Source organism: Rhineura floridana, chromosome 12, assembly GCF_030035675.1.
Source record: "Rhineura floridana isolate rRhiFlo1 chromosome 12, rRhiFlo1.hap2, whole genome shotgun sequence".
Classification (NCBI taxonomy): Eukaryota; Metazoa; Chordata; class Lepidosauria; order Squamata; family Rhineuridae; genus Rhineura; species Rhineura floridana.
In genome coordinates this window covers 32,815,644-32,840,858 of record NC_084491.1, presented here as the reverse complement: position 1 = coordinate 32,840,858, position 25,215 = coordinate 32,815,644, and the positions used below count along the sequence as shown (strand labels likewise).

Below are 25,215 nucleotides of genomic sequence, written 5' to 3'. Positions count from 1 at the left end.
CTATACCTTCCCTCATCATATCTTTCTCAATGGGCAAATTATTGTGAGTAGATAAGTATGATCCAGGAACGTAACAGTCCTATCAATGGCTTAGGACAGCATCACACATAACTGGTTTCTTCTACAGCAGTCATTTTTGTTCAGGACATTTGCAAAAGCCCACAACATTGGCTGCAAGGTGTCATGTTTTTACACATAAAGAAATCATTGCGTACTGCAAAGCAGGAAGTTGAGAATAGCTGAGATTGGTTTCCTAGCACATACATGTATATGCACTGTAGCAGCAGCACATTATAGGCTACATGCATGCAGCATATTAATTCCTACATGAATGTTTCTGTGTAGAACAGCTACAAACAGCCAAACCAGGGCTGACTCCTAGACAGAAAGAAATGAAGTCAACAAAATCATTTTTGCTTGACATGAAGATCTCCAGTTACTAAGAAGACAGTGAAAATTGTCTCCCAGTGTTTGGAAACTTGAGCAGGGAGGGGAATAAAGACTCCATCCTGGTGTCAAGATCCAGTCCGACCCAGATCCTGGAGAGATCTCTTCAGAAGACGAGGCTTGGAGTCCTTCAGAGATCTCTGCTCCAACTAGGGATGTCAGAGAATATCGACAAAAATGGAAAAGGAAGTGATAATTGCTCCAGTTCCCATGTTCCTCTGTGGTCAGCAACAGAAATCAGTCAAGCAAATATAATCGGTATTTGTTCACATCATTATATTTAAGTCCACAAACAATACCTAGTTAATGGCTTTTTTTACCTTGCTTTGACATTACATTGAAATGAATATGAGTTATGTAAGTTACACAAATAGTTACACAACTTACATTAAATAGTGGCCAGCAAAATGAATAAGGTAGTATCTAGTGGAAACTGAACTGCAGCAGAATGGAAACAGTGCTGATTGTGACGGATACAGGTCAGAATAGAAAACTCTTCCTTTTTACATTCCTAGCTCCAACCAAAGACCTTGAGGAACTCATCATAATCCAAAGGCAATCTGAAGAACTCATTTCAGGGATACCTCCCTTGGGCCCACAGGGCACCCTTCACCCCATCCTGAACCCTGCCTTGATTCCCAGTTCTCCCCCACTTTTTCACTTCTCAGGAGTGAAGGCAGCAGTAAATCCAACGGGAAGCCCAGAATCACCAGAGAAGTAACTGTTTGACTGCATGGCTGTCCCACTAAGTTCTCTATTCAGAAGGAAGGATCTACTCAAGAGAAGGGAGAAGACCCAACTGTAAGCAGTAACCCAGAGGAAACCCAGGTAGAAGAAGAGCTGACTATATAAGTCTCTCAGTCTCCTCTGGACCTTTGCTGGGCTAATCGCTCCCTTTTCAGCTTCTTAATGTCTAGCTCCCACACCAGGTACTAGTCATGGAGACTTGGTCTCAACAATGTGTACCTCCTCTTCAACTCCTTTTCCCAAAATAGCAGAGCCAAACTCTGGCTATTTAATGGCAAGCACAAAAACAAATTATTGTTATTATTGTCCTGCTAGAGGTCAGACCCACAAATTTCATTCTGCTCATTGATCCTCCTCCTCCCCCCCCCAAGTGGCTTTGCTCGCATCAAATTGGTCTTATCATGAACAGTTCAACACACATCCTGATTGTGACTTGAGCTAACCCGTGTTCTGATGATTTTCTGCCGTGTGATGAACTGTGGCTGAGAGGAACCTTTTAATGAGACTAGTTTGGCATGCTCAGGTCTTCTAAAGAAAGAGAACTCATACTGAGAGTGTGTCAGAGCTGAGCTGTAGACAACTGCCAAGTGGTAGCCAGGAAATGGGAGTTGCGCCAAAGGTCAGAGCCGAGGGGCCCAAGCCAAGAATTGGAACCATAGATCTTGAACTAGGAGGTCATCCCAGGGAACAAGCCAAGAGAGCCAGGAAAGATTATCATTGCCCAGGCAAAGTCTGCCCAGCCAGAACAGGAGGTCTTTGGCTCTTCCCAACAGGAACAGAGTATAATGGGCAACTTCAGCGGGCAGAGCCACTCCAGCATCTGAGATCCCTTCACTGTCCAGGGAGATGCTTGTAACAATACCCCTGGCGGCTCAGCACATGGGACATGTTATGGTTTATTTCTAGGCCACCTTTTGGCCAAAAAGGCCCCCAAGGCGGCTTACACACAAATAGAAAAACACAAATACATAGTACAAATAAAAATAATACAATTTACACAAATTCAAGCCAACAAAATCCTGGCATTTCCAAAAAGCAACAAGAGCTAAAACCCAAAAGCATTCATCTTCCTGGTACAGGACAGTCCCCAGAAAAATGTCACTAAGAGCAGGGGTGAGGGGGCAAAGCAGGTGGAAAAGCTTGCCCCTTGATGGTCCCAGCAGTCTCACCCCTGCAGCAGTACCTCCCAGTCTGCAGCTCCTCCTTATAAAGGTCCAGGCAGAGAGGTGGGGCAAGCACTGTTCTAGCCCCAAGAGCGACAGATAGATGTAGTTTTACTAAGGTTCAGTGCAAACAGCGACAGCTTAAATACCAAAGCATAACTCTGCATGACTACAAACAGATTTCCAACCAAGGGCAGGAGAAACTTGCATCACTGCAGCTTACGGGGAGGGGCGGCAGCGAGGTTGATGCTGTGCAGGTGCATAAGTGGAGTCAATCCACTACTGCTGATGGTGGCACCCATGCAGCCCAACCTCAAACCAACTCCCCCTTGTCCCTCCCCCTCTTCCTCCCACTAAGCTGCAACGACACTGCTGCAAGGAGGCTATCGCTGTGGTTCCATCCCACTGGGCAACTCAGTCCTGGCCAAGGGTGATTTCACACATTATGCAGAGGCAAACCCAGGGTTGTTTTGAATGTGCACCCAACAGGGAGCTGCAACCAATCATAGTTCCCTGATGAGTGTACCTGTACACAGGGGTGACGAACCTCCAGCCCATGGTCCTAAGTAGACCCAGCAGGGGTCCCAATTTGACTCGTGAGGCCATTTTCCCAAAACCATGCCCACTTGCCCTGCTCCTGACATTGTCAGTGACATCTGGTGGGAAACAGATAAAGGGCATATCAAAGGGTCGCACATGGCCTGCAGGGCTTGTGAAGATAAAGATCTTGGCCTGCCAGGCTGAAAAAGCTCCCCACCCATTGTATATGTGACTGCAAACACCTGCATGCTACATTCACACTTTTAACATCTACACTTATAACCTCTTAAGTGTACATTTTCATGTGTGGAATAAACCTGATATTCTGTAGACTCAGCTGCACCTGTGAAAGCATTCAGAAAAGGGCTCTCTGTGGCCAGACACGATTGTCTTCCGTAGCGTAAGAGCAAGGCAGGAAGAATGATTAGTGATAAGGCGCAGCGAAAAAGAGATGAGACTCAAAAAAACGCCTTTAAAGAACTGGGCAGGGGACCGAAAATTCACAGTACCAGAAATGGAAGTGAGACGGCTTTGCTTTCAAAGCCTGAAAAGCCCTTCCCCGATGGAGGCCATTTATCCAGCTCTTGACAAAGAGCTGGTGATAGGATTCCCAGTCTTTCTTACATCCAAGAAAGCATACAAAGGGGCCTAAATGGTGTGCATGTGCGCGTCTGTGTGGGAGATGCTCTACAGATCAGCAAAGGGCATTCACAAGAGGAAAGGTTTTGTCTCCCCAGCTGGAAACCTGGAGGTTCAGCTACTTTCTTACAGTTACTGTCCTCTCATCTCCGAGGCATGAAAGCTCCAGGCCATGACCAGCCCAGCTGGAAAAGACAAGAGCATCAGCCTGCACCGTCAGAAGCACCACGGGGGGATTTCTGCCACATCCTCATCTTAAACGATAAGCCCTCTTGCCGTTGTCAGGAGCCAGGACTGACATCATGGCTCGCAGATGTTGCCTGCAGAGGCCAGGACACAAGCTTGAGCTAGGGCAGCGCTGGTATTAGCATTTTACAAATTGCTTCCATAAGCAAAGAACAGATTTAAGATTTATCCTCAGGAACAACTTTTTTTTTAAAGTATGGGAATACATGCTGACTTAAGTACGGGGGGGGAAATTCAATTCAGTCTGCATTTAAAGGCAAATCTATAAAGCTCACACTTTCCAATACAATATGAGAACCGAAACACAGCCATCCTTCAAAACTCACACTTATCCAAATTTTGCAATACAGTTTTTCAACGTATGTTTACAAAAATGCATATATTAGGGGAAATATGTATGAATAAAATGAATATTAGTGAAAATAATGTACAGAAATGCATTATATTAGGGGAAATGCTTGCAATAATGTGCACATGAGTCAACATTGCATACACCAGTGTGTTTTATTAGGAGACATTCACACTAAAACGCTGAAGAATCTTCATGAGGATCGCCAATTGCTGCAGAAATGCGGAGTACTGAATTCAAGATTGGGAAACTGAGTAACTGAGCGAACTGAAATCGACAGATCTTTCCTCCCCTACAGGCTGTGATGTTCCACAATTACAGTGTGGTGCCTGATGGAGAAGGTGCAGAGTCCAACAGTTTGTGGTGGGATGGGAAATACAGCAGTACCACTTTGCCCAAACACAGCGCACACTCTTTGGGGTTACACTGAGGGCAAGAGGCCCAACCCCTCTTGTTGGTGTTTTTATTTTTTGGGTGCTCCCTGGTGAGAGAGGGAGTGCCAGGAGTGGGGGCTGTGCAGTTTTGCTCCATCTCCTTTTTGGTGTGAGTCTAACTTGGGGAGATTAACAGCAGAAAGGATTGTCCCGCTGCTACTTATAAAGGACATGCTTGTATACTTGGTGGGTGGGTCTGGTTGACTCTGCTGTATTTTGGATCAGCTAGCAGTTATTATGGTCCCCAGATGTCAGTTGTTTTCGTTATACTGATGTTTTAAGAGGATATCTTATCTGGTTATTTCGTGCTGCTTAAAAATGTGGATTTTTATTGTCTGTTTTTTAAAATATGTTTGTAATGCTTGTGTTGCTGTAAACCACTCAGTGATATTCTTTGAAATATGGATTGGAATATAAATTATCTAAATGAAGAAAAATTTAAAAGCACGCACACACAAAATCCAACCATCTGGGTCCCATCTCAAGTACATACACCCTGCGTATATACACCACACATTTAAAACACTTGACTTTCCCCAATGAATCCTTCGAAGTGTAGTTTGTTAAGGGTGCTGGGAAATGTAGCTCTGTGAGGGAGTAAACTACAATTCCCAGCACCTTCAAGCAGAGTGTGTGCAGGAAAACATGCACTAAAATGGTTTCCACACTGGGCCGCAGCCAGAGTGGAAGCTGTAGATGCACTGCTAATCTGATCCTCAAATAGTCCTTTTAAAATAATTTGTTACATTTCCATCTAAAGAATGAAAGGGTCTTTTTAAAACAGGAAAATGTGTGCGTGCATGTGTTTTAAAAAGGGGAAATCTATGATACCTGGAGCCCCACAAAAGTGGTAGTATTCAAAGTGCAAATATCTATCCTTTTTAAGATTTCCCCTGGTAGATTCCTCCACCACCACCCAGAGATCACTGTTCTCACAGTGGCCAACCAGATGCCTCTAAGAAGCCCACAAGCAGGACATGATTATGAGACAGGCTGGGGGACTTCTTCCAGTCCAGCATCCACACCATGCATAATGATGGGGGGGGGTATCTAAGAAGGACATTCATTATACGTGGGCCAAGCTTCAGAATTTTTTTTTTAAAGGTTGCTAACTATACATCACCACATCTTTTGGTAATTATGCCTGTGTGTGAAGAACGACTCCCTTTTCTTGGGTCCTCCTGAACCTACTGACAATCAGCTTCATATCTCCGCACCAGCACACCCAGGCAGCTGATAGGATGATTCTGGAAGGAGGAGGGTGCTGGAAGGAGAGCATTCCTTTCCAGACATCACAGGGATGGCTGCCCTCCAGTACTGGGCTTGCATTCTGAGTCATCAAATCCCACTCAGGTCTTTGTGCAAGCTTCTCCCTCCCAGAGGCAGATATGGCCTCCTTCTTTCCTGTGGGGGTCATTTCCTTTGAAGTGCGCCCACACACAGGAGAGGGGAGGGGAAGAGGAAGATAAATGGCTCCATGGAATTTACACATGGGCATTCTTCACCTTTTGGGGAAGACGCATCGTATTTCACCTCTATCATCTTCTGCCATCTTGCCGACAGCAGAAGGAATTCAGAATGAAGATGCTTGGGCTATGAACCACTGGGAGCTGGCTATGGTGATCGTAAATATTATGGAAAGAAACAGGGTTGTAGGGATACCAGCAGTGACTGGTGCTCCTTGGAATTGGGAGGGCGGAAGGCAGGGAGCCCAACAGTAGGTGGAGCCAGAGCCAATGAAACACAGAGCCAACTAATTCGAGTTTTGTTCCCCATGCTCTTCCCTGCCGAGTTCTACAAGGAGCAGCACTGAGACTAGGGAGGAGGAAGCTGAAAGGCAGTTCCACCCCCTGGACCGGCTGTAAGTAGGAAGACAGGTAAGTGGAAGCTGACTGAGAGCAGAGTGACTAAGGTTGGTGCCCTAATGGACCAGCCTGTACTGTGTGACAGTAGCGCACAATCAATAAAGCTGCTCATCTTTAAGGTGCCACAAGACGTGTGCGTGCGTGCGTGCGTGCGTGCGTGTGTGTGTGTGTGTGTGTGCGCAACAGATTGACATGGCAACCCCTCTGGGATTTGGATCTGAAATATGTAGCCAAAATCTCTCTGCATGCACTTTCGTCTCTCCTGCTGGATGCCAGCCTGAGAAGCCCTTCATGTCCCAGCAGCCCAGACAGGGAAAGAAGACATCTTTCCACTGCCTTTGTGCAAACCGCGGATGCTGGTCAACAGAGCAGACAATCTGGCACAGTCTGTTTTTCATCTTTGTCAGTTTCACATGTGTCAAATCATGCCTCCCTTCTGTCCTGTTTTCTGCAATTGTTTTCAAGCTGCACAAAGTTTGCATTTAAGTTGTATGCATTTCCCCCTAACGTACACATTTCTATGTGCAATTTCCTGGTTCACACATGCATGTAGATGACTTGCATGTGCAAAATCAGTTGCCACAGATAGGATGCTACCAACAAAATCTCACCAACTATGCTTTTCAGTATGGGGTTTTTTTTCCCCACATATTCATTCACCCAGTATCTGAAAATGAAAATGAAAAATGGACTGCCTTCAAGTCGATCTTGACTTATGGCAACCCTATGAAGAGGGTTTTCATGGTAAAGGGTATTCAGAGGGGGTTTACCATTGCCTTCCTCTGAGGCTGAGAGGCAGTGACTGGCCCAAGGTCACCCGGTGAGCTTCATGGCTATGTGGGGATTTGAACCCTGGTCTCCCAGGTCGTAGCCCAACACCTTAACCACTACACCACAAGGTACTGAACCCAAATTTCTCACGTCTGGCCTCTCTCCATGTATTCTGTTAAGTATAAAATCTCCCTTAAGGCAGCTTCCACAAAACACAAAAGTACAATGAGTGTTGCATGAAACACTATGATACAAGGCAATACGATCACACACCAAAATATTAACAAGCTAGCAAGTCCAACACTCTAACCACTACACCACCCTGGCTCTCCTACCCAGTATCTAATCTACTGCAAATCAAGTAGCATGCATCATGCACAAACTAATCTTGAGTATTGGGAAGGAATCATAGCTCAGTAGTGAAGCATGTACTTGACATGCAAAAGGTCCCAGGTTCAATCCGTGGCATCTCCAGGTAAAAGGATCATCTGATGGGAAAGACCTCTGCCTAAGCCTTTGGAGAGCTGCTGCCAGTCAGAGTAGACAATGCCAAGCTAGATGGGCAATCAGTCTTACTTTTTATAAGGCACCTTCCTAGGGCAGCAGAAGTGGGCTTACCAGACTTGTAGGTCAATCATGAGGAAGCAGCATGGGCATGGCCTTTGAATATTACAACACTGCACCATCAGCAGTTGCCAGGCAAATGCACATTTGAAACCCCACGGGAGAAGTCAATTTAGAGTAGAGACATGCAAAGCCGGGAAAGGATTAAGCACCCTCTCCCATCCGCCAGCTCCCCGAAGAAGTTTTTCTTGTTAAAAAGGACAGCCAGGGTACTGACACGCGGCATGTAGCTTAGCCCTTACCAGGAGAGGGGTGTGTGATTGCTCATAGCTGGTTATGGATTAGCAACGGCCTCAAGATTGGCTGCTGATGTTATAAGCGAAAAGGCACCTACAGGGTGCAGGTGAGGCAAAATGAGGCAATTGTCTCAGGCAGAGAGGGTGGTGAGGAATTTTCACCCCCCAAGCCCCCCCCACTCATTTGCCTTAGTAGCCCATCCAGTCACTGCGTGCCCACCCAGCCACCTAGATCATATCTGACTCCCCAGAGCCACCCCCTGCCTTCCTCTTCCTCACCACGGTGCCCCCTACTTGCTTATCTCCCCTCTCTCGTTAATTACTTTGCCGCTGCTAACGCAGCAGCAGGGATGGCCATGCCTCGACCTCTGGCTCTCTCTCCCCTCTGTCTTGCTCCGAGGACAGGCCAGGGGACCTTTGGAGCAAGGCATTCTGGGCAAAATGGCCCAGGAGATCCCTTGCTTTAAACCAGGGATGGGGACCTTTCGGCCCTCCAGATGTTGGCAGACAACAACTCCCATCATCTCTGGCCATTGGTCATGTTTGCGGAGGATGGTGGGTGCTGTAGTTCAGCAACATCCGGAGGGCCAACGGTGCCCCACACCTGCTTTCAGCTTTTAACTGTGTTGTTAAAAGCATTCCTAGCTGTGGCAGTAAAGCTGCAGTGGCAATCTCTTGGGCCACCTTGCCCAGGATGCCTTGCTCTGAAGGACCCACACCCTAGCCCTTCCTCAGAGCGAGACAGAGGGGGGAGGGGAAGGCTGGTATTGGCAGCAGTTCTGCTGACACAATGTCTTGCACTGGCCCTGACTACCTGTGCTGGGCACGGAGCCGCTGCAGAATCCTGGTACTCCTCATTGAGGCCCAACTGAGCCCCAGAGTTTGCTGCTGAGCCCCAGAGGCTGAAGGGGACCGCATGAGGTCAGATGAGGGGAGGACCCATCCTGATATGTCTCTGCACAGCGCCCGAGTATCAACGGCAAAGGACCAGAATGCATCCTGATGACAGGACGCTTGCTTGCTCGCACGAAGAGGCCTTGACAGGCATTCCAAAGCAAGAGTTCCCCTGCTCCCCGCCCCCGGGACTGTTTTCCATCAGCCATGGAAGAAATTTCACTTGTGATAGGTGGGCTATGAGAGGAAGCTAAGCTCATCCATCATCATCTGTCCATTTCCTGGAGCAATCCAGGCAGGGTGAGCCTGGCAGGAGAGGTGGGTGCATGGGAATAGGGTTTCCATTAGCTCACAAATGCAGCTCTGGTGATTGCTGATTATCGCACTTCTCAGTGGCCCATGTTAATATAATACCCAAATTGAATATAACCCGCCAACTCCACAAAAAGTTCACTGTAGAGGCCATCTTGCTGAACAAATCCCCCCATTCCTCCACAGCCCCATACTGCGAGGAACCTGTGGCCTGCCAAGTGCTATTGGACTACAGTTACCACCAGCCCCAGCCACCATGGCCAGTTCTCAGGAATGATGGGAGCTGGAGTCCAACAACAACTGGAGGACTACAGGTTCCCTACCCCTGACATAGAGCTTAAAAGCAAGGGTGTTTGCGGTTAATTTGGAATCTCACACAGAAGTATCTCAGCTTTAATGGTTGGCCCCATTTGGGAACAGGATGCAGGCTAGATGGACTGTTGCTCTGATCCAGCAAGGCAGATCTTCATGCTCACAGATCTCCCCTGCAAAACCTTAAGTGGATTCTCCTCTATCTCCACGAACAACATTTTCCACACATATTCTTCTGCATCTGCCCTTTTCTGGAAGAAACATAAGTCACAACAATTGGCCCAGGGCTAGCACAGCGCTGGGGAACCTGTGGCCCTTCAAATGTTGTTGAACAACAACTCCCATCATCCTGTCAGTCACGCTGGATGGGGCTAATGGGATTTCGAATCCAACACCATCTGGAGGGCCACCGTTGAGCCAAAGATGCCAGTTGTGGACATACTAGCTTGTTCCTGCTCCTTGTCTAAACTTGCTACTCAGAGGAAGCAAAGCATGATGGGCCTTTTGTTCCAGAAAATCTTCTAGGTTTAGAGTGTCTGGTCCACAAGTAGAACCTTAGTTAGTCTGAGTGAGAGAGAGAAAGAGAGGAATGTTGCTCAATGGAGGCTGGCCATTTCTCTAGCCTTACTCATTCCTTTCTTTTTTTAATTCTCATTTCCTTGCTAGCTGAAAGGATCTCTTGGCTCCTTGCCTAACACCTGCACTGACACACTGACACACTTTCTCTCGTGAACCTTGCCTGCTCACTGCAGGCAGAGATTAGCAAGCAGCTTTTAATGGGTCCTCCTTTAATGCTGCCACCACACCCGCTCCCGGGGCCTGGGTTCAAATGGAAGTTAAGAGTCACATGAATCCGTTGTCCCTTAGAATGCATATGACCCACACTGGCCTACCACGCTGCTAACAAGGCTGCCTTTGATCCTGTGAGGCTGTCTAGCAGAATTGGGGGAGGTCTCCAATTTGCTACACGCAGCTAAAAGGTGAAAGGAGAGCAAAAGGAGAAACTGGGCCAAAAGAAGGGGGTGGGAGATGGGAGGCAGATGAAGGATGAAATAATGGAAAGCATCTAGTTAGATCAAGGAGGGGACAATCTTACCCACCTCCCACATCCCCTGAAACGTAGCTTACCCCACCCACCCACTGCTGGACCCTCATGATTACTTGGAGGAAATGCGCTTTTCCCAGACAAGTTATAAGTAAATCGTAAAGTAGAAAGGGTGCAGTCTAAAGCATGCTTTCTTGGAAGTTATTCCCATGAAAATCAGCATGACATGCTCCAGAGCAAGGGCTTATCTACACAGTGGTTTAGTGTGTGTTTGGTGCTATTCACATCCCCTTTTAATTCACATGGTTCACATTACTGGCAAACAGAAGCTATCACTCAGTTTTTCCCCTGTAAATCCGTACTAATCCAATCCTCTGATAATTCGAAAAAGGAAGGAAAAAAATGTCTTCACTCTCTTTCTCTAGTGCTTGCAGATGCTTTGCTCTGATGCTTTTAGGTGGGTGTGTCAATCATTCCCCTCTCCACGCCCACTCCCTCCTCCTCCCTTCGTTCATTTTATTTCCTGTAGGTGGAAAAGCTGCTCTCCCCCATTCTGCTAGCCTTTTTTATGTTGCTGCATATAGTGCCTTATTTTTCTTTTCCCCCTTACTTACGTGCAAAAGCATGAAAATGGAAATGGATTACCTTCAAGAATTGTATTTCACCTGTATTGTACCAGTGAAATTACAAGTATTCACACTTCTGGGTTGTTGTTTTTAAAATGAAACTTACTGGCAGAACAAACTGAGCATGCTTGGTTGCCAAGTAACTAGAGGGAGTGGAAATGTTAAATTAGAGGGCATGGTCATTAGGAAACTGTGTGATTGATCCTTTCCATCAGTGTGAATAGAAAACATCGTGTTTGCAGCTGGCATTGAGTCCTTACTGTGGACAGTGCAAATAGAAAACAGAGGTAAAAACAGCGTCTTTAGTACGAAGTAATGCTCCCATGTGGATAATCCCCAAGTGTATTTTGGATAAGAACATCAATGTGAAATACAGTTACTGCTCTTTCAGAAATGTTATCATGCGGGACAAAGTTCATAGCCACCCAAAAAATGCAATTTGCCTCTTTTTGTGTGCCTGCATCCATTTTTTTCTCATGCAGTCATTGTGTATAAAAGAAAACAGGAAAAAAATGTGCAGAGAGAGAGAGAGAGAGAGAGAGAGAGAGAGAGAGAGAGAGAGAGAGAGAGAGAGAGAACCTCTTCTCTTTTACATTTACCCTGGAGAATGAAATGGGTTATGTATCCAAAACCTCACAAGATTTTTTCCTGGATTACAAAATGGGAGATGCAAACTGATCTACATCAGGGGTGCAGAACCTCCAGCTCTTGCCCTCGTTAAGCCCACCAGGCCTCCCCATTTCACCCATGAGGTCATTTTAACCATCTGCACTACATGAACATCATATAAGACATCAGGTGCAGGGCAGGTAAAGACACAGCTGGGCCAAAAGGTCTTTGCGCGCACTGCTGATCAGCTGATTCGCGGCCCTTGCAAGGCCCTTGCACAGAGCTGTGCAAGCACCAAGAATCGGCTAATTGTTGGGGTTTGAAAAGTGCCACTCCAGGAGCAATGCACGCCCTGACAATCAGCTGTTCACCCATGCGGGCAAAATGTTACTGTGTCATCAGGCAACTGACAGGTGGCCAGACCTGCCCAACTCTCAAACCTGGCCCTTGGGGAGTGGGGGAGATGACATAACTGCTGCAGTAATATAGTGGCAAATTCAGAAGTGCAGAGCTCCTTCATGATAGCCATGCTATGCCCCCTCACAAGCCCTGCCCCCTTCAAAGATTACACAACTTTCTAAAATTATACAATAAATTGAGCGCTCAGACTCTTGCTTAGTTTGGAGCTCTGTTGAGCGACGAACACAGGACGAGGGTATGCATCCTTGAGGTTCAGCAAGAAGAAGACAATGATAGCTTCCAGAAAGCCTTTCTCAGTGGCTAACACACTCCCCTTTCATACTGAGTGGTTCACAGAATGCTGGAAATGTAAGGACGCTGCTAGCACCCTGTTCCCCAAAACGTAAACGGTCCACAACCCCCTGCAACCCCAGACAACTACACTCCTGAATTGGTCAGATCCAGTTCCCCAGCTCTGATCTAAATGCTTTACATTTTAAGAATGCAGGACAAAATAAGTATAAGACACTCTCCGTGGAAGGAGGCTACACCTATGCTTCTGAATGAGATCCTGTTCTAGGTGAACCCAGTGAAGTGACGCTTGAACAGCTATGATGATTCATCTTCTCTGAAGGCTTAATGTAGGGGTGGGAGAACCTTTGGCCCTCCAGATGTTACTGGACTACAACTGGCTATTGCCACTGCTTGGTGGAGATGATGGGAGCTGTAGTCCAGCAACACAAAAAGTTCCCCACCTCTGGCTTAATGATTCTGCTGATGTCTTTGAATATATGCAAAGCAGCACTCAATGCATCGTATTTTAATGACTGGCATATAAAATTCATAAGCGACTTCTGATTTGCACCTGCATGGAAGATCAGGCTGAAACACCTGGAGAATGAACTCTATAAGGAAGCATCCCTAGCAAAGTGGCAGTGCTGCATGGGAAACAAGCCTTTGCAAGAACCTCACAATGCTACGCTGAGAATGAACAGCCCCACTCTATCCGCGACTTGTTGACTACAACTGCAAGCTGTCTATCAATTAGCTTGTCACCCTCCCTTCTTTTTAATGAAACAAGAGCTCGGGGTTTACATAACAGCCATTTGGCAGGCAGATACATTTTGTGGTATCAAGAGACCACAGATGGAGGAGTTCAAGAAAGGCAGATGTTTGCATCGATCCAGTGCCCTCACATCGGGGCTTGAGGAGTGAACAGTTCAGTAATGCATAAAAAATGCAAGTTGGCTATTATTTGGAAGATGGGATGAGGCCTTAGAAACACCAAAAAACTCGCTCCCAAATGCAAATCCGTAGACTTCCAAAAGTTTCGGTCAGGGACTATGGGAGCCTGTCGAGTTAATGAGGTCAAGTCTTTTTCATAGTTGTAATTTTAAATCAGATTGGATCTGATCCAAAAGGAGGAACCCCATCCTTTGAAAGCTTCCCCCATAGATGGCAACAGATTGGGTCGCGTATCCAGTGTTAAGCCTACAGAGAATAGACCCATTGATGTTAATGGATGTGACTACCTTAGGTCCATGAATTTCAATGGGTTTACTCTGAGTAGAACGCAGTGGGATAAAACCGACTGATGCTAAGAGGAGAACCGATCCATTCTTTCGATGCCATCCACTGAGACAGACTGTTAGTCCATCTAACTCAATACTGTCTACACTGACTGGCAGTGGCTCTCCAGGGTTTCTGGCAGGAGTCTGTTCTAGCCCTACCTGGGGACACCAGGGAATTAACCTGGAGCCTTCTGCACACAAAGCAGATGCTCTCACACTGTGCTATGGCCCTTCCCAAAGGGAATCAAATTCCAGTGAAAGGAAATAGGCCCAACCATTCTTACAAAACCTCATATGAGATGGTAGACCTGGTTCTGGACTGTACCACTGCAGTCTGTGAATGGGGAAAGCACATAACCAAAAGCTTTCGCTTTCAACAAAATCCTCCCACGCTATATACCAGGGAGAAGGGTCCTACCTATGCCTTCTCCCTGACATATTAGCTTTCTATGTGCAAGGGTTGTTGCTTTTTTTTAAAATAAAAAGGCTTGAAGAATCTTCAATCCCCCTGAAGTGGTATACCCCTACACCCACATTTACCTCTTCATCTGATGTTTGTGAGATTCAGGACACATGACCCAAGTTGAACTGAAGGTCAACCTTAAATTTGGGGCTGTAGTTATCACACTGTCTACATTGCTATAAACTTGTTCAGACCAATTTCCTGTGTTTCCAAGAAGTGCTTTATTTTGGAACTATTTAATGGAAACCAGCATCTTAAAAAGAAACAAAAAAGGGAGTTAATCATCTGCTCCATGATAGAATTCCACAGAATCAGGAGGAGGAGGAAAATTTAAGACACCTTTGCTTTATCTATTAAAAATATCGTATTTCTTTTCTTTTTTTATTGTTCCTTCAGCAGCCGTGAGACCGAAGTACTCTTTCCAATGGCTAACATGCACAAAACCCCACAAAAACACCCAACCCTGTACATTTCTCTTCACTTTCCACAAAGACTTTTTTTTTTTTTTGACAATCCGGTAAGTAATATCACATTTGTCACATCCATATCCATTGCTACACTGCAGAGATGCAGCGATTGGGGAAACATTCTGCTCCCTTTTCTAAATCGGTGGAAAAGTTCCAGGTCTCATTTTCAGTAAGACAAGGGGTCTCATCCGCTGAGCCACATCCTGCTTTAATGCATACCATCTGAGGTTTCTGCAGTCCCACTCAATAGATCGGCAGAGAGGGAGCAGCCAAACCTAGCCTGTTCCAATCTGGTATCATGGGAGGAATTTAGGGGAGGGGAGGGGAGAGGAGGGGGAAAAAAAGAGGGATTGTCATAGGGCAGATTCACATGCTCGCTCACCGCACCGAAGTCTGTGGCTCTTTCTAGGAGTTTTACCATACAAACCCATGCATGTTTACTTTCAGTGGTGTAACAGATGGAGAACATGAGGGACTGCTGTTTGGGGACTTTTTTTTTTCAGAGCAAGAACAATGACATCATCTAACCAGAACACCAGAGTAACTGATGGACCCTCCTTTTTCTGGCAACTGAATGAGGTGATAACGATGGATTTCAAGTTTTCCTAGTGTTTGCGAGATATTAGCACAGAGGTAGTCAGAGAACAGGGGAATAATCAAGCAGAGGCTGGGTACTTCCTTCCTTTTCTTTGATGGGCTTCCTACTTTGCACTAGCAGTTTAAAAGATCTTGCAATCTTTGCAAGATTGTTGGCATTTCTAGTTAAAAGCTAAAGGTTACATTTCACCTGACAGAAAATATTTCCCTGCAGTCAGAAGTAAACACGCCTGAGTTCAATGGAGCTTACTCCAGGTAATTAGGCGCAGGATGGCAATTATGCAAAACGTGTTAGTTTTTCTTTGGTCTAGCTGGGAACTTAAGGGAACACACAGTCCCTATGGCTATAGGGCAGGGGTGAGAAACCTTCTTCAGCCTGAAGGCCACATTTCCTTGTGAGCAACTTTCTAGGGGCCATATGCCAGAGGTGGGTGGGGCCAGAGGCAAAAGTGGGTGGAGCAATGGAAGGGACTCTTATCTTTTTACAATAAGCTGCATTCCAGCCTTGCAAAAGTCAGAGATTTTATACAAACACACATATCTCTATCCATCTAGGCAAGCAAGAGGTATTGGCATAGTTCAAATCCAACCAGGCAAAAGCACCTGAGGAGGGCTCAGAGCAGGCTGCTGAGGGGTGCGGCCCAGAAGAGGGGATGTGGCCATGGGTGAAGCCTGAGCCCCTGATAGAGTGACCTGGAGGGCCGCATGTAGTGCTTGGGCCTGAGGTTCCCCACCCTCATTGTACGGGCTGTCATGATCAGTTCCTAAACTTCAAAATTTGCCATGACACCACTGTCTCCTCTAAGGTAAGGCTATATACATATCGCCTTTGAAAGGCGGAGGGGTCATTTTTCCCACAGTGCACTTTTGTACATAGCTGCTTGTGATTGTGCATACCTTTGCACAATAACAACGTATAAAGCGGCAATTACTATCTGTGTTATCACAGGTGGGTGTATTTTCAAACTCTCCTCCCTTCAATTGGTGTTCCCACAGACCTTTTCTTTCCCACAGTATGTTGATATACAGGGATATATATCGGTGTTCAGAGGCAGCTAAGTAACTATACTGCTTCCTATTTTGTGTATTTCATTCATAGACAAGTTAAACTTGGTGAGGGGGTGTGGCACAGCCCTGCAACATTAGTAGATCTGCCCCAAAAACAGCAGAGCTGAGAAAGTGCTCTCTGTGTGTGCAGCAAGCACTTGAGAAGTGCATTTCCAGCACAAAACAGATTTCAACCGTTCTGGCAGAACGTGCTTTAGATCAACAAATAGTATGGGAAAGGGGATGACGTGGGAATGACGTTGTGCATGCAGCAGCCCAAAAGGTGCTTGCATTGAGCACTGAAAGAACTTTATCACACATTGTGTATGAGCCCTAAGTCTCATTGAATGAAATGACACTTTTTTCCCGGGAAGTGTGCACATTACAGCTGAGGAACCTTCAAATGTTGTTGAACTCCAATTCCCATCAGCCCCAGCTGACATGGCCAATGGTTAAGGATGATGGGAGTTGTAGTCCAACAACAGCTGGAGGACCAAAGTTTCCCTACCCCGGAATGATCATAGGAACACAGGAAGCTGCTGTATACCGAGTCTGACCATTGGTCTGTCTGCACTGTTGGACTCCCACCTCCTGCCTGCCTGGTCTACACTGATGTGCAGCGACTCTCCAGAGTTTCAAGCAGGAGTCTCTCCCAGCCCTTCCTTGAGATGCTGGGACTTGAACTTGGGACCTTCTACATGTAACGTAGATGCTGTGCCACTGAGCTATGGTCCTTCCCTGCTGTATATGACTGCAGCCTTAGCCATATATGTATGTATTAAATTTATATCCCGCCCTTCCGCTCAGAAGAGTCTGTGGCTCTAAACATGCATAAAAGTGGTAGGCCATCCAGAAACAGCCCTGTGGCTGCTTTTCAGTTACCTTTTCCCTGCCCCTTCTTTTAGGTTCACATAAACAGGGGTACCTCTGGAACTTAGTGGAATGGCTCAAAGCTTTGCATGGCCTGTGCCCACTCAATAAACCCCATGGCTAGGTGTGAACTGTGGGATAGCAGTGGGGATTTGGCTGTAGTTGTGGAAGGAAAGAAGAGGGCTAGAATATGCTCTGACCTATTTCGCACATGCATGTGGCCAAGCATGTTTTGCTGATCACACACACACCTGTCATCATTTTTGTAACTTGTGACATGCTTATCCCAATCTTCCTCCATCAGCATGCAAGGATGGGGAACCTGTTGGACTACAACTCATATCAGCTGTGGCCAGCATGCCCAGTGGTCAGAAATTATGGGAACTGTAGTCCATCAGCAATTAGAGGTCTACAAGTTTCCTGTCCTTGGGCTATAGTAATATATCTGGGGTTTGGTTTGCAGGATGGTGGGATGAGGGCTCTCTTTTTTTTGCCCTAAGCCCAAGACGAGAAATGCATCTTGAAATCTGCCTGTGTCAGCACCCAACCCATACAGACACAGAGAAGAAAGTCTCAGAGCAAGCAACAGAACCCTGAAGAAGGAGGAGGAGGAAAAGGAGAATCACCAGTGGTGGAAATGGAAACATAATGGACCGAACATTTCACAGTACAGTTTGGCTGAAGCTTCTGCCATGTCGAATGAGAAATCCCAACTGGACGCGCACAAACGTTTCCTGTGAGCATAACTGGGATTGCTGCCATGGATCAGAACAGTGTTTCTAGTCAAAGTTCAGCCTGACGTTGACAAGGACTTCCTTGAGGAAGCATCCAAGTCAGTCACCTGTCTGCAGCCTGTCCAGGTGGGACAGAAAGGAAAAGTCACTCACTCTTATGTGATGATGGCTGCTTTGTGACCAAGGGTGAAGTGAGCAGTTCCATTCCTGTATTGGGCAGGAAGCCCACAGCACATGAGCAATCACGAGGGATGCTCCGCTTGTCATCATCTGCATGGAGATTAAGGAGCCAAGGGACCAAGAGGGGAGGAGTTAGAAACAGGTCCAGCCAGCTCATGTCTTATTAAAGGAGATGCTACCTTCAGGATATACCCAAAAGAAATGCATAATGGACATTACTGGCTGCCATGACTGACAAACGCAACTGACAAATTAACCGCAACTGACAAACTAAGCAGTTGTGGCTGGTGACTCCATGTCAGCGGGGCAGTGGAATCTGCTCCAGGTTTTAGTCTGTCAAGGAGCTGTTTGCACCTTGGACAGCTCCTTGAAAGTGCAGACTAAAACCCAGAGCAGATTCCACTGCCCCTCTGACATGGAGTCACCAGCTGCCGCTGAAACTAAGGACCACCCTCTGCTCTTCTCTACTGGATTGTGATGGATTTCACAGACACCATACAAAACAAAAACAAAAACAGCAGGAGAGGAAATAGCAAATCTGTCTAATTAAGGATAAAAATCACAGGAATGTTTCTTTAAGGGCAAAGTCATGCAGACAGACAAACTTAACTTGCTTAAATCCACTGTAAATAAACGTTGACATGAAAAATTACTCCGGGGGGAACAAATCCCACTTCACACATGAGGCAAACAAGAGTTAACCATTTCTAACAAAAGAGAGTTCAGAATACATTGACGGTGGGGGAAGGGCACCCCAATTGTTCTCCTGTTTCCTAGACACAATGCAACAGAGGATTCTGCAAAAGATTTGAAAACGAGATTAGGGTATGCCCACCTGTTTGGGGGAGTTCAGAAGACTGAGCAAATTCCTGGCTCTGCTGAACAAAGAAGAGCATAGAAAGAGCCACACTGGGTCAGACGATCTAGCCTAACTTCCTTTTAGCAGGACAACAGCCTATGACCTTCAAGATGTTTTTGGATTATAACTCCTATCATCCCTGACCACTGGCCTTGCTGGCTGGGGCTGGCAGATGTTCAACAACATCTAGAACAGGGGTGGAAAACCTTTTCTGGCTGAGGAGGTACGCCTGGCGCCGACACTATTATCCTTTCGGCGCCAGGTTAAAACCTTTCTCTTCTCTGAGGCATTTTAATCTAAGTTAATTTGAGTAAATGTTGTAATTTTATTTTAGATGGTGTACTTTTATATACTTCTTGTATTAGATCCTGTAATTTTATTATTGTATATGTTTTTATGTTCACCGCCCAGAGAGCTGTTTGCTAGTCGGGCGGTATATAAGCTTAATAAAATAAAATAAATAAATAAATAAATAATTCCTTATCACCCCATTCTGGGAGGTCCAAATTTGACAGGGGGTGGGGCCACCCACATGCCAATCACCTGACATCATAGTGATGTTAAGTGACACTGATGCTTTGAAGCCCCAACTGTTGGGACTTCAAAGTACAGCACGAGGCTATTCAAAAGCTCTTTTGCAAACAGCCCTATGCTGCTCTTTAAACCTCTAGTTTTCAGAGGTTTAAAGAGCAGCACGAGGCTAATAGCAAAAGGGCTTTTAAACAGCCCACACTGCTTTTTGAACCAGCAGGGGAACAGGCAGGCACAGCCAAACTGAGCAGGATTTAACCCTCGCTCATCAGCTGATTTTAGAATCTGGGAGGTCACAGGTTCTCCGCCCCTCTCCTACAACAAGCAGTATACTGTAGGAAGGCTGCCTCTGAACAGGCAGGGGGGAGTCTCCTTTAAGATATCATGGTACAGGGAAACCCATGAGTTTATTATGCATTGTTGGGGTGGGGAGAGATAGTTTGTCTTCTGTCTGTCCTGAATCTGCTGCTAATCAATTTCAGAGGGTGGTCCTAAGTCAGGGATGGGAAACCTGCAACACTTCAGATGCAATTGGACTTCCAGCTCAGATCATCTCTGAGCATCTGCCAAGCTGGCTGGGGCTGATGAGCACTGACAGTCCAAAAACATAAGGGAAGCCACAGGCTCCCCAACCCCTGCTCTCAATTTTAGCATTATAAGTGTCAGGGGAAAATGCACCTCCACCCACTTTCTCTGCAGCTTTCCTACATTTTATGAATCTCTGCTGTGTAATATTAATCTCTATGCATAGCCTTTTCCTCCTATTAAAAAAAGAAAGATGCAAGCTGCAGAGACAAATGCATCCTACAAATGGTTCAGAGCCACCTTGTGGTTGGCAAACTGCTGCTTTAGATTGCAAACAGAGACGCTGCATCAGGTAATCGGCAGCTTGGACCCCCGGCAGAGGGAAGGAGAAGCAGCAGGAGAGGAGAGGCATGCCCAGGGCTCCTCTCTGCCCAACCAAGTGCCTACTGGCAAACTGCAGCTTCTTGTCAAGAATGCCTTTCCTTTGACCCATTTACTGGCCTCACTAAAAACTGTGCCAGTGGGTGTTGCCCCTCCCCTTGGCTCTTCTTTCTAGGCTGCTGTTCAAAAGGAATTCCACGCCTGCCAAGCACACGGCCCACGAGTTTCCCTCTAAGCTGATGGGAGGGACCAGAGTACAACGCTGGAGCACATGCTTTGCCTGCAGAAGTGCCAAACCATGTCTCTCCTAGCAACTGCATGGAAAAGACAAGAACCTATGGAGGAGACTGGCTGGATCAAACCAATGGCCCCTCTAGTCTGGCACCCTGTTCTCACAGTGGCCAACCAGATGCCCGTGGGGAGCTCGCAACCAGGACCTGTGCGCAACAGCCCTCTCCCCACCAGTAATTTCCAGCAACTGATATTCAGAGGCACCCTGCCTCTGACAGCGGAGGGAGAACATAGCCATTGTAGCTAGGAGATCCTTTCAGATCTCAGGGCTGGGAAAGGCCCCTGCAACAGCGTACTGGACTGAATGAACGAGAGCAGCATAAAAGCAACTTCATATGTCCTCTGCATTTCTCTGGGGGGAAGAAGTCAACAAATTAAAAGGGACCAGCAAAATAAACTCCTATGGTTTTCGTTGGGCAGGCACCTCCTCCTTGGCGGCAGGTGCAACCTAATCGTCTTCTGCAGATATACTTGGGAATAAGTCTCCACCCACTGAGTTCAAATGGGACTTACGCCTAAGCAGGTGTATCTTTAAGGCGGCAAAGACTAGAGCAGCCTTCCCAAACCTGGTGCCCTCCAGATGTTGTTGGATTCCAGCTCCCATCAACATCAGCTTGCATGGCCAATGGTGAAGGATGATAGAAGCTGCTGTTGGAGGGTCCCAGTTGGGGAAGGATGGATTAAGATGGTAAAGGCTGGTCTGGCTTCCAGAGTCAAGAGCCCAATTACGGGGGGGGGGGGGGCAGATTAAAATGTCATCATTACAGCGCCTCCTGCTGGTCAATGAGGTGAGTCAGCCTAATCCGCGGCGAGGTCCCAACTCCAGGCTCTTTCCCAAGCGGGATCGCGCAGCAACCCACTTGATGCCCTCCATTGGCCAGTGTGGAAATGTGGATTTCCCCCACACACGCCCCTTACCCTCTGCGGCGCTGGCCCTGAGCTCCAGCTGAGAAAGTTCGTGGTTCTCCTGCCCGAGGGCATCAAACTGTCCCCGGGGGCCAAGCCCAAGCGCTGCGCGTGGGGAACGGCTGCGCGTCGGCGGGCGCCTCGACGCACGGAGCGGGGATGGCAAGTGGCCGGGGAGGGGAAGGGCGCAGCGGCGGCGCAGCAGGCGCCGTCCAAAAGCCTGCAGTCTCTCCCTCCCTTCCTCCTTCTCCACCCACCTGTTTGGTAAAGAGGATGGCCGTGTCCCAATACTCGGGGTGCTTGTCGTTGCCCTTGTTCCACTTCTTCTGCCAGACGCAGAAATTCCGCAGGGTGAGGGCGGCGTTGCCCGTCACCTTGGGCCCTTTGTCGTCCTGCCCGATGACCATGAACTTGACCACCGCCAGGCTGATGGGGTTCTGGATGCTGGGGTGCCGGTAGAGCCGGGCCGCCGTTGCCATCAGGGTGAGGAGGTAGTGCTGGAGGTCGTCCCCGTGGAACTTGACCATGGACTCGTCGGCCACCACCAGCGTCTCCACGTACCTGGGGATGGAGACGAAGCGCTTGGCGCGGCCGGCTTTCCTGGCCAGCCGGCGGGCCGTCTCGTTGCCTTGCTGCCTCCCCCAGCCGGCGGCCTGGGAGCCCTTGTACTTCGCCAGGGCTTGCAGGATGGCCGGGTTCAAGCTGGAGCCCACGCCGCACCGGGAGGTCGGGGCGGCGTGGCTGGGCGCGCTGCGGCGCTGCAACAGGTGCTCCCCTTGGTTGCTCCACAGCGCCCGGTTCCCGCTGTCGTTCTTGAAGGGGCTGATGAGATACTCAGAGCCCCGATAGCCGAAAGCCCCCGTCAGCCCCCCGCAGAGGCTCAGGGCGGCGAAGGAGTCCCGGTCCGAGTTGACGTCCCCGGAGTAGAAGCAGTGGCGCAAGTCGCCCCCGTCGCCCCGGGCGGCGCTGCCCGTCGAGGCGCCCAGGTATTGCGTGGCGAAGGCGGGCGCCAGGAACTGAGCGTCCGGGCTCAGGTTCAAGTAGAAATCCTCGCGGAAGGCGGTGATTTGGAAGATGGCCCCGCGCTGGGGGGGATCCTCCGGGCCCCGCTGCAAATACTGCCGCCCGTTGAGGTCCGGGGCTAAGCGGATGGGGGTGACGATCTCCGTCTCCGTCGGGGCGCAGAGCAGGGGAGGCAGGAGGGCCAGGCAGAGCAGGAAGGGTCCCCGCGGCAGGAGCGGCATGGCTGGGGAGGGCAGGCGGGAGAGGGCCAAGGGCCGTGCGTGGGGCCGCGAGGGCAAGGTCACATCCGCTCCGCGGGAGGAAAGCACCCCGGGGAAAGCCCAGCTCCCCGAACCGGCGCGCCCCTGACGCGCGCCGCTTCGCCCGCTCCGGCTCGCCGGGCTCAACGAGGCATCTCCGCCAGCCGGCGCTTCCTCGCCGCCCCCCCTTTACGCTACCTGGCTTTTCAAAACGGCATCGGGCTTGTTAGGGCTTTATATACATTGCTGTCATGCGCCAATGTTTTTTTAAAAGAGGGGGATTGTAACCAGAGTTTCTCCTTCTTCTCGCTCTTTTTTTTTTTCCAAGGGGAGGTGCTGAAGACTCTTATTGGGCCTGCGTTCAGCCACTTGCAGCTCGCCGAGCTCCTAGCAGCTCCGGGCCGCGCGCTCTGCTCGCGTTTTCAAGACCGGCGCAATGGGCTGGCCGTCTCGCCCAAGTTTAGCCGACTCTTGCAATTGTGGCTTTTTTTTTCTTTCTTTTTTTTTGCGGGCGGAGAGACAATTTGCATCGTTTGCTGTTCTTTTTCCTGCCTCCTCTGCAGCCGCTTTGCCCTTCGCCCCACTTTAGGGCAGCTTTGCGCTCTCTCCCTCCCTCCCTCTCCAATTAAAGTTCCTCTGTTTCTCTGACTCTGCTGTTTTATCATCGGACTGTGTTTTGTTTGCGACCAGATCTTCGGAGTTTTCCTGAACCCCAGGAAAGCGTTGACAAGGCAAAGGAGGCAGCCAAAAGGATGTGTGTGTTTTTGTTTTAAAGGAAGATGCATTTGAACTGAGCCAAAAAGTGCATAAGGCTGCATTATATCTCCATTCTCGTAATTAGTGTTCGCCTTATCATTTTCGACTTGGAAGGCTTTCTGTGTACACTTGTGTACACTTTTGAGCACTGGCTGTTACCGGTCACTTGATATTGAACAAATAACCTTTCAATTGTCCTCCTTCCTTAGTTCACAGATCTTTCCTCTCCCCGCGCCTACCCTCCCCCGCCCCCCCGCTGTTTGGGACTAAGCAGACTGGCAAGTCATGACTTGCAGGGTTGCTGTGGAGATAAAATGGAATAAGGTTGCCATATAATAAAAATGTAGCAGGTGGATAATGCCATCCCTTTCTGTAGTATGAGTAGATTAAAAAAAAAAGCAATGGTAGCAGCTGGTATGGCATTGTGATGAATGTAAGCTTTGAGTCAGAAAGACCTGGGTTCAAACCTTGCCTTTGCTACAAAGTCTGTAGATAGCTGTAGAAAAGCCCCCCTCTCACAGCCTCAGCCTCTAATCTGCAAAATGGGTGTAATTCTCTTGATCAGACTTTCAGGATTGCAACAATATACTGTATGTCAAGAGAGCCAGTGTGGTGTAGTGGTTCAGGTGTTGGAGTAAGACCTGGGAGACCAGGGTTCAAATCTGCACACAGCCATGAAGCTCACTGTGTGACTTGGGCCAGTCACTGCCTCTCAGCCTCAGAGGGAGGCAATGGTAAACCCTCTCTGAATACCTCTTACCATGAAAACCCTATTCACCAGGTCGCCACAAGTTGGGATCGACTTGAAGGCAGTACATTCACATTTTTACTGTATGTCAGGGTTTGGGGGGAGCTTTCAGAGGGGTGTCTATTGTGGAATTCCCTCCCCAGAAAGATGCACCTGACACTTTCATTTTACGGTTTTTGCCATATTCTTTACCCTGGCCTTTGACATTTCATATATGCATGTATTTAGGACCCACCCTATTTTTCTGATTGTTTTAAATTGTTTTTTTTTTTACAATAATTTTTATTCAAATTTTCATAAAACATACAAAACAAAATCATAAAACTTTCAAAGACAAAAAACAAAACAAAACAAAAATGATTGAACAAAAAAATAAAATGTTGACTTCCCATTTGTCGCAGATCAAATCAGTTATAGGTCTACAATATATAACAATCCTGTCTCTTAAATTATATTATAAAATCACTTTCCTCCAGTAGTTATCTTAATTAATCATCAAATCTCATAAACATTACTTTATTCTTTCCACAAAAAGTCAAAGAGAGGTTTCAATTCTTTAAGAAATATATCTATCAATTTTTCTCCAAATAAACATGTCGATTAATCCATCTCGTTAATAATAATAATAATCTTATTGTCATAACCATAGTCCAAATAAACATATCGATTAATCCATCTCATCAAAACCTGTTAGGTCCAATAATTTCAATAGCCATTATTCCATTATCCCTATTAATTCCATCTTCCATCTTCAATAGTCCTGTTAAGT

General features: G+C 47.5%; 1 protein-coding gene across 1 annotated transcript in view; it reads right to left on the bottom strand.

Annotated features, from left to right (window-relative positions):
- Positions 1-23,386, bottom strand: part of ADAMTS15 (ADAM metallopeptidase with thrombospondin type 1 motif 15) — a 48,090-nt gene extending 24,704 nt beyond the window's left edge. The window contains exon 1 of the mRNA XM_061592777.1: positions 21,938-23,386. Within this exon, the coding sequence (XP_061448761.1) occupies positions 21,938-22,924 (987 nt within the window). The 5' untranslated portion in view covers positions 22,925-23,386. The remainder of the gene's footprint in view (positions 1-21,937) is intronic.
- Between the last annotated feature and the right edge of the window lie 1,829 nt (positions 23,387-25,215).